Below are 13,642 nucleotides of genomic sequence, written 5' to 3'. Positions count from 1 at the left end.
ACTTACAGACGTTAGTGGTCTTAAGGTACAGGGGCTTGTCTTCTAAATCTAAATAAAGTTTGGATTGGTTATGTACTCATCCTGTGCCTCACTAAAATGTAGCAGCGACTCTGTTCTCCTTTCCCCAGAGAGCTGCCTCTTTTTCCCTATTTGGCTCTGTCGGACACCCCAGTTAAATCTGGTGCCTCGTTAATGAGATCTGCTTTGACGAACGAGCCTTTCCTCCTTTCTTGTGTGAAGGTTTCAAAGGAGCTCACCCATGAAGGAAGTATAGAGGAGGGTGGGTGGCTTAGGCACGAGCACAGGTGACTGTGATGGGACCCAAAAGCCGTAACACAAAACCAGGCAAATTTTTCCCTCAGAAAAAGGATTAAGAAAGAGACAGATGGGGCGTAATTCAGACAGAGGATGTTGATTTCATGGTTTATTGTCACATTAAAAAAGTAATCTTACTGATGAATTAATATTTGCTTTTTAATATAAAAGTGCTTATTCTTACAAATCCTTAAGGCTCATTCTGTTACATTACAGTAGGATTTTTCACCATCCCAGAAACTGTGCTACATGAGTTTCATATGAACTGTGGACATAGCAAAATCTCCAAACAGTAAAACAAGTCATTAATAATTTCATTGCCTTTGTACGCATGAACCTGTTTAATCGTGGAACATAATTTAACATGAAAACAAACAAAAGCAAAATTTTCTTGTATTTTCTAGTCTGACTTGGAACTGATCCCCAAAAGATTTTTATTTTGCTTGAGCGAATGGAACAAATACAATTGTTTTTGAATCTCAATTTTTCACTCGCACAGCAAAAAGGAATGAGTGAGACAGAGAAGCATTACGGATATAGCATTTACCCTATGTTTATTACTAAAGAGAAAAGGGATGACTACCAAGCACAAGTACTGTTTATACGTGGTATATTTATTTTTGTAATGTCCCTGTGTTGAACTTTTACTTAGGTAAAGCTCCCACTGAAGCCAAAGTTTTGCCTGAGGGAGGAATAACACCAGGGCTTTCACGGCGAACACTTGTGATAAAATAGTTGGGTTTTTTTTTCCTCACAATGGAAGAATGAAATGGGTGAAAGTTACTAAAGCTCTTGTTCATATTGATCACAAGTGGAATATGATTTCTGGCATACACTATGATACACAGATAAGAATATACCGTATTTATTTTTAATCATAATCAGAGCTATATTAGTTAGATGGGCAGTGATTTTGCTATTTCTACTTAAATTTTAGATACCTATTTACTGTAAAGACCAATTTTTTCCAATAATTGGGCCAAAATGCAGTAACTAAAAAAATACCTAATGCAAAAGATTAAAATAATGTAAAGTATTCTGGAGCAAGGGGGGAATTGCTAACTGATCTAATAAATAAGGCAGTTTAAAGCATTTGTGACTGCTACTGTGATATATGTACATACTTTACAGCATAAATTACTGTACAGAATACTCTGTTTATTAACCTGTGTAAACAATATTGCCTGCTGTATGGGGACATATTGTGGGATTATGCTCTTTGGAAAGATAAACTGCTATAGCTTTGGCTGGGGTGGGGGCTCAGGTAGCACACCCTCAGAGAGGAACATGAGTGATGTTTTATGAGCTGCAAATAAAGCCATCCTGACTCGAATAATTTTACAAAAAATCTGCTGATGTTTGTTGCTATAAACGAAATATGGTGATGAGTCTGAGGTTTGTTACAAAAATAATTCCAGTCATAAGCTGATCTTTGCGTACCTCATCTGGCCAGGGCCGCTTGCTTAGAAGTTTGCTGTGTGAAAATGAGAGGTGGGGAAGAGTCGCATCGCGGCAGTATCCCGCCACGCACTGTCTGCACGGCCAGCGCGCCCATCAGGAGGACGGTCGGTGGCTGGACCCCACACTGGGACTGCCGCATTGCCTCTTCAGCCACGGGTGCTACATGCGGCGTGGGAGGCGGGGAGGGGATTAGGACTATGGCAACTGGCTAGAGGAGTAATGACAAAGTTACACGTCCTGGTGTTTTGGCTGCCCTGTACTGCCTTCCCTGCCCATTTGTCTCTCTCGCCCACCCACAGCGTGGTTTGGTTTTAGCTTCTGCATGGTGGCAACTCTGTGGAAAAAAGTCTCTGTGGGACACCTACTGCAGCTTGGCCCTGCTCAGAAGACACCACCGCAGTCCACGTTTCCATTAATAATATGCCCAGGAAGGCAGGGAGTTGCTGTAAGCGAAGAGTGTTTATGTGTGTAGCCATGATTTCTTACACCAGCTATCGTTTCTGTCTGCCGCTGTCAGCACGGAGCGATGTCCCTGCTCAGGAGGACCAGGGTTTAGCCCCGGGCTGCCCGGAGAGCAGCTCTCACACCGCCGGCTCCTCTGCCTCGGCTCCCGCCCCTCCTGCAGCCGTCCATGGAAAGAGACAGCCCGCCAATGGCTCCGCAAGCACGCCTTAACCCGGCTGCTCTGAAACTCCCAAAGCGCCGCCGCTCTTTCTGCCTCCACCAACGGCAAGGGATGCTGCCTGGCCAGCCCCAGGAGCCGCTATGGGACTGCTGGTCTGCAGGCAGGCCACAAGATTTAGGTGGCCCTGGGCAGCCTACAGGCTGTTCATCGTGGATAAAATCACCATTTTCCCATAATGAATTGAAAAATGCTGTTGAATTTCCATAAAAAAGAATAATATCGGCTTCATGTGGGCTCACAGCCAATCTCATCGCTTTCGCCATCTACAGAAAAACTCTTTCTTCTGTTTAAAGGAAGCTAGGTCTCCTTCCAGACAACCTAAGGAAAAAGTGCCTTCTAGTGTTTATATATTTCTGATATTTCAGTAACCTTAATAGAAGAAAGGTGCACATTCAGTCCTCAGGGAACTACTACTTTGGATTTGGGCCCAGTGAATTAGAGAGTGGGCAAGGGATAATCCAAGTCTAAAACATACGCTTTAACCATCTCAGAAATAAATGTATTTACTGCATACCTATTTTCCTGCATATCTGCTCCCTCCCAAAGTGATCTTAGCCACATCTGAATCACCACATCCTAAGATATTTTATCATTTTTAGCAGAAATTCTTGTTAGCAACAGGTACGGTTGTAAACCTCGTGTGGGACTTAAAGCACCAGTATATCTGAGCTCATCACCTAAATTCCCTTTGTAGCCAGTGGACAGAAACAAGCACTTCTAGGGTGTGATTCATTGCACTTATGTTAGACCTTCAGTACAAGATGAGGTGAATCCTCACTTCTATGTTTAAGTCAGGACCTTTTTTTCTCTCACATTCCACCTTCTCCTGCTATTTAACCCCAGTTAATTTCTACAAGGCTGATTGTGTGTCCTCGATGGCCTAAAAAAGGTCCTTGCACAGGTGTGAGACCACCAGTCTCTTCTGGTTCTACTGCAGGACCACAAAGCAGCAACTCTCATTCGAGCAGATCAGTAACACGATGCCAGGCAATGGTGCTGGGCCAGGAGATGCTGCTGCATCCCCTCCAGCTACACCGCTGTTTCACACGGGGTATTGGAGTCACCAGCACTAAGGGACTTTGGTTCCCAGGTTAGTGGCCTCTCCCGTCCGCCTTTGGACACAGAGGAGAAGAGTTGGTCAGCAATTGTGCATGGAGTCATCAGCACTCACTGTTTCTTCCTCAGGAGGGCACTGAAGTTTCTTGCTAGGAATACATGGAGAAGGTGGGCACCAGTCCAACAAGTGGGGCAGGAATGAGAGGAAAGTAGAAAGGTTCTGAGCAGCTTGGAACAGCTCTGCACTGCCCTCCGTCCTTTTTCCTGTGAGTAATTTCAGTTCTCCCTTGTCCTGTATGTCATAAGCGCGGGCTGGGAGATGGGGCTGTGGAAGAAAATGCCTAGATCTGCAGGAATAGACAATTGTGGGACCAGGAGGGCAAAATGAAAGGCTGAGGAGATAAAAAATTAAGTACTGTATTGATCATGGCACTAGTTAGCTATGTGTGATTTGCTGGGGAAAGCCAGAAGTCCCCATCCTCCCATACAGTACCTTATGCAAATGGAAGACAGACTTGTCATGGGTGAAGGCAGGCCACCAAAGGCACCTTGACATTCAGAGGGACCTTGACAGGCTTGAGGAGTGGACCCATTTGAACCTCATGAGGTTCAACAAGGCCAACTGCAAGGTCCTGTGCCTGGATTGGGCCAAACCCCAACATCAATACAGACGGGGGATGTACTGATTGAAAGCAGCCCTACAGCAAGGACTTGGGGATATTGGAAGATGAAAAATTGGACACGAGCCAGCTATGTGCACTCACAGCCCAGAAAGCCAACCGTATCCTGGGCTGCATCAAAAGCAGCGTGGCCAGCAGGTCGAGGGAGGTGATTCTGTCCCTGTACTCTGGTCTGGTCAGACCCCACCTGCAGAGCTGCATCCAGCTCTGGAGCCCTCAGCACAAGAAAGACATGGAACTATTAGAGCAGGTCCAGAGGAGGGCCATGAAAATGGTCAGAGGGCTGGAGAGCCTCTCCTATGAAGAAAGGCTGAGAGAGTTGGGATTCTTCAGCCTGGATAGAGAAAGCTGTGGGGAGCCCTTCTTGCAGCCTTTCAATACTTAGAGGGGACTTATAAGAAAGATGGGGACAGACTTTTTAGTAGGGCCTGTAGTGACAGGACAAGGGACAACAGTTTTCAACTGTAAGAGGGTAGATTAGATATAAAGAAGAAATTCTTTGCTATGAGTGTGGTGAGGCACTGGAACAAGTTAGCCAGAGAAGTTGTGGAAGTCCCATCCTTGGAATTGTTCAAGGTCAGGCTGGATGGGGCTTTGAGCAACCTGGTCTAGTGGAAGATGACCCTGCCCATGGCAGGGTGGGGTTGGTCTAGATGGTCTTTGAAGGACCCTTCCAACCCAAACCATTCTGTGATTCTATGCTTCTATGATAAATCTAAACTGCAAATGAAAATATCCTTTTTCAATACAAGTATTTTCTAAAATGGAAGTAAGAAGAAGACTAAAAAGGGCCTATTCTTTGTTAAATGTTATCTACCACTAGCTTGTTCCTGCAGGAAGTGTTTCCCTTCATGTCTGTTGACAAGGTAAGAATTCCATATCTAAGAATAAGATGGAGTTTTCTCCTGGAGGAGAAAAGGATAACTAGTGCTAAGGAAGAAATGACTTGTTAGTATTGCCCAAATAATATGAACAGCAGTGGAAATATTTTGTTGATTTGACTGGTGTTCAGTCCTTGGTGAAATGCTTTACTGATGTCTTCCAGAACAGAGCTGGGAGCTTGGCCCTGGGATGCTGGCTAATGATGGTGTGATTGTGAAGTAGCCCCTGAACATTGTGCTCCCAACATCTCTCTGACCTCCCAGCTTAGGTACTGGTAATGTGCATCACAAACAGACACATATTTTGTTATGAGAGAGACAATTTTTTAATGATTCATTAAGTGACTAGTCTTCTCTCCAATGCTGTATTGGGTTTGTGTGGCAATGTTTTGGTAGCTACAGGGGTGGCTTCTGTGAGAAGCTGCCAGAAGCTTCCCCCATGTCCAATAGAGCCAGTGCCAGTTGGCTCCAAGATGGACCCGCTGCTACCAAAGGACAAGCCCATCAGCGATGGTGGTAGCGCCTCTGGGATAAGGTATTCAAGAAAGGGAAAAAGTTGCTGTGCAACAGAGAACAGCAGCTGGAGAGAGGAGTGAGGATATGTGAAAGAAACAGCCCTGCGGACACCAATGTCAGTGAAGAAGGAGGGGGACGAGGTGCTCCAGGTGCTGGAGCAGAGATTCCCCTGCAGCCTGTGGTGAAGACCATGGTGAGGCAGGCTGTCCCCCTGCAGCCCATGGAGGTTAACAGTGGAGAAGATATCCACATGCAGCCCTTGGAGGACCCCACGCTGGAGCAGATGGATGCCTGAAGGAGGCTGTGATTCCATGGGAAGCCCACACTGGAGCAGGACCTGGCAGGACCTGTGGCCCCGTGGAGAGAGGAGCCCATGCAGGAGTGGGTTTGCTGGCAGGACTTGTGACCCCGTGGGGGACCGATGTTGGAGCAGTCTGTTCCTGAAGGACTGAATCCTGTGGGAAGGACCCACACTGGAGAAATTTGTGAAGAACTGCAGCCCATGAGAAGGACTCACATTGGTCATGGAGAGCTGCCTCCTATGGGAGGGACCCCATGCTGGAGCAGGGGAAGAGTGTGAGGAGTCCTCCCCCTGAGGAGGAAGCAGTGGTAGAGACAATGTGTGATGAACTGACTGCAACCCCCATTCCCCGTCCCCCTGCGCCACTGGAAGTGAGGAGGTAGAGAAATCAGGAGTGAAGTTAAGACCAGGAAGAAGGGAGGGGTGGGGGGAAGGTGTGTTTAAGATTTGGTTTTATTTCTCATTATCCTACTCTGATTTGATTGGTAATAAATTAAGCTAATTTTCCCCAAGTCGAGTCTGTTTTGCCCATGACAGTAACTGCTGAGCGATCTCTCCCTGTCCTTATCTTGACCCATGAGCCTTTCATTATATTTTCTCTTTCCTGTCCAGCTGAGGAGGGGAGAGATAGAGTGGCTTTGGTGGGCATGTGGTGTCCAGTCAGGGTCAACCCACTGCAAATGCACCATTCTAAAAGAAAATATCCATTGATTTGAAGGTATCTGAAGCTGGATTTGGAATAACAAATTATTTTAATACTTCTGAGGCTGTTATGAGAAACACACTTGATAAAACTGGGGAGGCAAATTTCTTTCACAGAAATATGAAGTGGCTCAAAGACATAAAAAGATTTGAAATTCTTAGGATAGCTACACAGCACTTGGTTAACCTATGCTGTTTGTCCCATTATGTCCCGTTGTGATTCTTGCTCTCTACCAGGATCAAAGTTACAGATACTCTGTGAACAGCAGTTTCACCCAGGCTGTGACTCTTCTCAGCGCTAAGCACAAGTTTTATATACTCAGGAGCTTACAATGAGAGCTTACATGGTATTTAAGGATTTTGAGGGTCTTGTAGCTCTGGACTCAGGGGTGAAATTCATCCAGTGTACTTAGCAGTTTTTTCTATAGCTCCTCTACAGCACTTCTGAGGATAGAAAGTGATTTGCAAACATTAATTAATTCTCATAAAGCCCTATGAGGCAGATAAGTGTTAAGTATCCCTGTGTTAGTACATATGAGAAACATGAGACCTGAGTGCCTTATGATCCATGCTTTTCCCTATGCTCACTCCCAAAAAGGAGTATGTGTCTCGGGGCAGAGGAAATGCCTATTTTTTCGTCACTCTCTTGTTTTCCTTGGGCCCTCTGCAGTCCTTCAAGGGTAGCAGGGATGAGGCTGGGATTCAGGCTACAGCATATGAGAGTCAAGCTACACAGATTGGAAAAGAGAGGGAGCCTTGCTGTGTTTGCTGCTGGTTTTGTGGGGGAAAGCAGTGCCCCTTATGCAACCTGTGGGTTATTTGCTCCACGCTCCAGCACCCTGTTTGAAAGGCAGCTTGGGCTGCCAAAGTAGAAAACACTCCTGAAACTGCAGGCTCACTTGCCAACTACCAAGAGCAACAGAGACAGATAGTAAGCGGAGGCAGAAGAATTACTTGAAGAGACAAGCCCAGCTGAGTCTGGCCCGTCTCACTGAGGAAAACCACAGTCTCTTGAAAGAACGCTACAGCCTTGGATGCTCCAAATGTCAGTGTTTTTCCTTTATGTTGCTTTAGTGAGGTAAGCACAGTGCCTGAAGTGACTTTCTAAATTTGTTAATTAACCTCAAGAACAATTTACAGCATGGCAACAAGTATGGCCTTATTGAGGGCAAATGGCAACTTTATGAGATATATTAAAGTAGCCAAATTTTTATGCTAACGTTATTGGGTGAGAGACATTGTTCTCCAGTTTTCAAGACAGACTAGGCATAAGATACAAATGCTTTTCTGAATGCACTCTGACAAATCTATCTACAGTTACATGCCTTCCCAGCCCTCGGTGCACAGCACATAAGCTAATGTAACTATTATAATTATGATAGTGATCAGACCTACCAGGCCTTTTTAAGACATGAAAATCAGACTAATTCTCTAGTTTCAAACACAATGAATTAAAATATGTGATGTAAATGCTAAAAAAAATTTAACAGAATGAGAGGCATGTTAGGTCTGCGCCAGGCAAACTTCTATTGTTATCTTAACAAGTTCATATTCTTCAGGCATTGTTTGTATTTCTATTGTGCCAGGAGATTTTATTCTTTAGTTTGAGGATTCTCCCTGAATGGGGGAGGGAAACGTTGCTATCACTGTGAAAAAGAAACATTTCTTTCTGACATATTAAGCATTAAGCAGATTATGTAAAAGCGAGGCATACTGCAGAAGGAGATGTTCTTAATATAGCTTTGACCATGAATCCATGACCCTCCAGAAAATTTAGAAGAGTTAAAAAACCTATTGCTTTGACAACCTTTTAATTTAAAAAAAAATCTTCTTGTAAAAAGATCAAGGAATTTATCCACTGTTATTTACATAAAATTCAACCTTTTTCTGCTTAAAATCATGAATCATTTAATGTCACATCTGCAGGATATCTGGGGCAGATGCCATTAATCCAAGTAATTTCACAAATTCCAATTTCATTTGGATTAAAACCTACAACTAAGTCAGTGAATAGTATATACTGTACACGCATTAAGGCTGGTGACTGCTAAAGTCTCTTGGGTAGATGAACTAAGCACAGATTAGCCAGGTCTAAGTATATGTCCTCATCTAGGGGAAAGAGGATATCCTGACATTTCAGTGATGTAGATTTGAATCAGTAGCCATGAAAAATGGTTGAACATTTATATTACAAAAGAGATGCTATGGCACAGTCCCAACGGTGCATTTCTTATAAATTAATTAGCTGCACAAATTATTTTGATAACAGTTACTGCACTTCTGAGGTGATATGGCTGCTCAGTAATGAGTACTTGATGATCAATGGTAGGCACTAGTAATATCCTTCATGCTGAGTGACTTTTATTACTATTTAGATTTACAGTATGTACATATATGTTTGTATCTACACTTAGGGCTAGATCTTCTTAACCTCCTTTCCCTAAGGTCCTCTGTTCACTATGATATCTTCCTTTGGAGCCCTGTGATATTTGGATAAAAGAAATAGGCAAACAAGGGGCTGGGGTGTCCTGCCATGCGACAGGGAAGATGATGCTTGGCTTTTGGCCACACTTGAACCTCTGCATATGCTTTGTTCTTACCTGTCATTCATGCCACCATGGAATACTATAAAGCATTAAGGCCAAGAGGTCTGTATGATCTTGCTGTCTGTGAGGATCCTATAGGCTGCTCTGCATTTGTTGCATCCACCTGCAATACACGGTTCCTTTGAATGCATTCCCATTGCATTACCAACCCTGACTGATTCAGAAGCCTCCATTTGTAAGCAAACCACTCCCTCCAGGCATAATCCTTCTGGATTAGTACAGAATTACTTCTTACTTTCACAAAATGAACCTGAACATTGCTATGGCATAAAGAAGCCTGCATGTTCCTGGGCTTTTACAACAGACTACAAGTAAGTGTCTTTCATGGAACCCCAAAGAAGGACAGTCTCTGCTGGTCCCAGTCAGAACACACAGAGCACCTTCAACTCATGGTGAAGTGCCTAAGACTATTCTGGTTCTTAATGTGGAACATACGCTTAACTGGACCAGACCTAAAAGCCGCATGCACTTTTCCAGACCAGGCCCTAAGATGAAATAAAGTATTTGTTGTCATCACGCCACATTCAGTCATCTAAACAGCAGCAACCATATACAGCAAATAGCCTGCACAGAATAGTATTCTAAATAACCTCACCAAAATGGTATAGCTGCAGGAAACCCTGTGGAGAGAAGGCCAAACCCTCTAATCCATTTATATGTCTAGTTTGTTTAAAAGGCTGCCATTTCATCTTGTTACACCACCAGAAGCTAAGGCTCAGTGTGCTCATCAGACAACACAGATGATGCCAGAACAAAACCTAAAAAACCAGTGTGTTTTTCCATGGAAGCAATAGGTATTTTAGCTGGAATAGTTCAATATAAGAACAATGTGCAAGAAAGAACAATCATCTACAAGAGATCCTTAGTACTTGGAAATGTTACAACAGGTCAGCATTAATTCTTGCATTTCTTTGAAGTTTCTTGACATATTACATCCATACAAAGAGTTCATCATGATTAAGAAAAATATCCCAATCTTAGTAAAATAAACATGCTTCAAAGTTTCATACTTGAAACTCAAGTGCCACATGTCTAATAAAACTAAACTCCATTTAAGGCAAGTAATATATGTCACTTCTAAAATTTCTCAATATTAAATAGCAGTAAGGTCTCCCAAACCCCCATCTTATCTGAAGATAAACATCACAGGCACCATCAAAGAAAACAGAAGCTAATCTAACTGGAATTTCATTTTCCTGATCTGAGGAGAAATCCCACAGTACCTTCATATAGTATTGAAGCAGCTGACAGAATCCGTTGCTACTGGTCTAGTAAATCACCACAGACGTCCACAGCCAGAGATCAAGCAAGTTATAAACAGAAAGGCACCAATCAAGTTCACCATACTTGTGACCAAACAAATTGTGTTCCTTCTGGGGTGGGTAACAGCCAGAGTGATGGGAGGACTTGGAGGATGTGTATTTTGTCAAAGGTAGGTCCGTGTTCATTCTTAAAGCCAACCACACTATAATACTCATGTCTGCGCTAAGAGGTGACCACAGCCTGAGCTCAGGACTTCTCTTGGGGGGAAGTATCTGAGCACCAATGGGTACATAAATATTGGCCCAGGATGGCTTGGAGCTCAGCTACCCCGCTGAGCTGCTTCAAAGAACAGGGTGAATGCTCTGAGCCTGAGCAATAGCTGGAGTTACGGTAAGTATCCTCGACAAATAAATATGCAGGTACATGGGGCTCAGTGTGCTCTCAAGCCCACTCTTTACCACAGGGTAAATACAGCCTGTGTTACCAAAGATGTTTTGCTGAGAAAATGTGCCATATTGTTTGGTATCTTTCTTTCAAAATGCAGCTCTTCAAAAATGGGGGAAGAAAAAACAAAGGCAGCACAGACCAATCAATCAGCCATCAATATCAGTGGCTACTTCTACTTGTATCTTCTATTGAAAGAGTCTTTTGTACTCACATTTCCTTAATGTATAAATTAGATTAGAAAGCGACAATCAAAGGGTCCAGTCAATGACTCAGACAAAAACAGTCCATTGAAGTCACTGGAGCTGCTGACTTGAGTCAAGGGCTGCAAATCTGATTGCAAAAAATTATGTTTCCAATACAAAAAAAGAAAACAAAATGCGTAAAACCCACTGAAAATGAACAAAAATGCACTGAATGCAAGCACAGTTGATATGAACTGGCCTTGACCTCAGCTGACCCAAATTAAACTTCAATTATTGTGGGATTAATTCTTCTGGCACGAAAAACACAGCCTGTCAACAGGAACTGAAAACATCCCATAAATCAAGAAATGTTAAAGCCTAGTTGAGGATTATGCATGAAAAGTGAAAGTTTTATGATAGGAAACAGTTCTTAGCCTGACGAAGAGCAAACTCAGCTTCCCAGATAAAGGAAATTGCATGTAATGCTCCCATACAGCCTAGAAGAAAATGCTGCAAACTTTTGCCAGATGAAAAAGATATGAAAGTCAAAATCAGTAGGATGAAGCCTTCCCATGCAAAACCAACAACTGGTATAGATATCTCTCTGTCTCTGTGTACGCAGGTGAAATGAACACATTTTCTTTTCTAAGTGGATTGCAGTTTGCCATATTTTTTCATTTATCTGTTTACTGTCAGTAACAGAATACAATTTTCCACCATCTCTTTTAAGTTCTTGCTATCAGCATATCTCTTTTCAGGCTTTTTGCTTGATACTGTAGTTTATACTGTTGGTGAGGAGCTGAACAAGAGGTAAAGTTATTTAAAAAGACAGGAGATAAAGAAATGCGTGCAATTTGTTGAAACTTATTGCACATGAAGGAATGCTGTCGTTCTCCAACTTAATGCGGACTACACAACTCCTCTGTGTGCCCCAGTGGGGAAGTAACAGGGAGATGGCACGTTAATATTGAAAATTCTGTGACGTGTCCATGCTCGCAGTAAAAGTTCTCCATGTCTATGATTTGCCCTCATTCATTCCAGTTCAGGAAGGCCCTTCTGTATGTGCTTAAGCTCTGCTGAAGTCAATGGGATTTCAGTACAAGCTTAAAGTTAAGAGAGCTTTCCTGAATAGGGATCTGTGCTTATTGCACTTGGTTCAATGAACCTATGAGATTTTGGTTTCTGAGATTTTCACCACAAGAATAGAAAGGGTATGTTTTGTGCATTAAGATAAGTTCTTTCTAGTATTTCTAGTGTATGAAAATGTTTGGGGAGTGGTACAGAGCAATCCATTCTGAAGAGACACCATGGTATATTGTATATAAGCACACATACATGTCTACAGTCAGAAAAATTTTGCTCAGTATTGAAGAAATATTCACCTTTGTTTGGATCAATGCTGTGGTTGACTATTTCTGTAGCACAGTGTCCAGAATAACTGAATTATCCATGAAAGGTATACTGTCCATGTGAATGGCACACAGTCATTATGACAAGTGAGCGCTATTCCGCACCCAGTGAAGTCCTTGTTGGGTGTATTGAACTAAATGCTCCATACTGCTGTGCAAGGTGATAGGTCCCATCAATGCATCCAAGTCGTTAAAAAAATCTACAGGGAAAAAAAGATTCAGCATCAGAAGAGTGAAGCTGTATTTGCTGCATGTCACCCTTTAATAGATTTTATTCTCTTGCAAATTGAGGCAAGCTGAACATTTCACGGGAATGAAAGTTTAGTGCTGGTGAGATTAATTTTAAAGCCCTGTGGTTCATGATTTTACAGGCTGATGCACAACAATTTTCTTTTTAAAGAACAAAACAGTGAGTACTTTGGCTTTGCTTTTCATTAATTTCCATTGAGTCTTGATAAAGCAAACAGATGCCGGGCAAGATTTATTTTGAGATTAAGGACAACTAAATCAAAAAGTCTACACACAAATGTCTGTCTATACATATGCTAGGTATCTAAGCTCCCGTGACAGACAAACAGAGGCCCCGTTCGACATGGTCGTCAAAGCCTAAAGAGTAATTTGGCTCACTAGATGCTAAGGACTAAATTCAGTTGCCTACTTAGAGGCATGTAGTGCCCACGTGAGATGCCCTCAGGCAGTTGATACGCACAGCCCAGACTGGCAGATCTAACACAGGACATACAGGAGACTTCTGGAGTGGCAGTGTAGGTAAGGATAACTCAAATGGCATTTGGCAGCTGTGGTTAGCAACTGAATTGTACCCCTGTGTCCCTTTCAGGCTGAACTGAACAGTTCTCAGAACTCTGCTGTTTGTATTGAACAAAGCTCCATCAACTGTAATGGGAGATTAGTCCCCCAACTCATATACACACCCCTACTCTTGGTATTCATTCGCATTCATTTTGATTTGAATTCTGCCCCTGCCTTAAATATATAAATTAGCCTGAAAATCAAGCAATATTTGATCATCAAGTCAGATGCTGAGGCACTTGCTTATGGAAACCGGTTCAGCTGAGAGAAGTTTGCTCTGAAGACAGAAGGCAGCTCGTTCCCATCTGTGTCTGCTTGGATGGGGTGG

The 13,642-nt window shown here is 43.0% G+C and overlaps 1 protein-coding gene across 1 annotated transcript in view; it reads right to left on the bottom strand.

The window, feature by feature from the left end:
- Positions 1 to 402: 402 nt before the first annotated feature.
- Positions 403 to 13,642, bottom strand: part of AFF3 (ALF transcription elongation factor 3) — a 339,879-nt gene continuing 326,639 nt past the window's right edge. The window contains exon 21 of the mRNA XM_075082988.1: positions 403 to 12,704. Within this exon, the coding sequence (XP_074939089.1) occupies positions 12,583 to 12,704 (122 nt within the window). The 3' untranslated portion in view covers positions 403 to 12,582. The remainder of the gene's footprint in view (positions 12,705 to 13,642) is intronic.

The sequence above is a fragment of the Phalacrocorax aristotelis genome, chromosome 1 (genome assembly GCF_949628215.1).
Source record: "Phalacrocorax aristotelis chromosome 1, bGulAri2.1, whole genome shotgun sequence".
Classification (NCBI taxonomy): Eukaryota; Metazoa; Chordata; class Aves; order Suliformes; family Phalacrocoracidae; genus Phalacrocorax; species Phalacrocorax aristotelis.
This window is presented reverse-complemented; position numbering and strand designations above follow the sequence as displayed.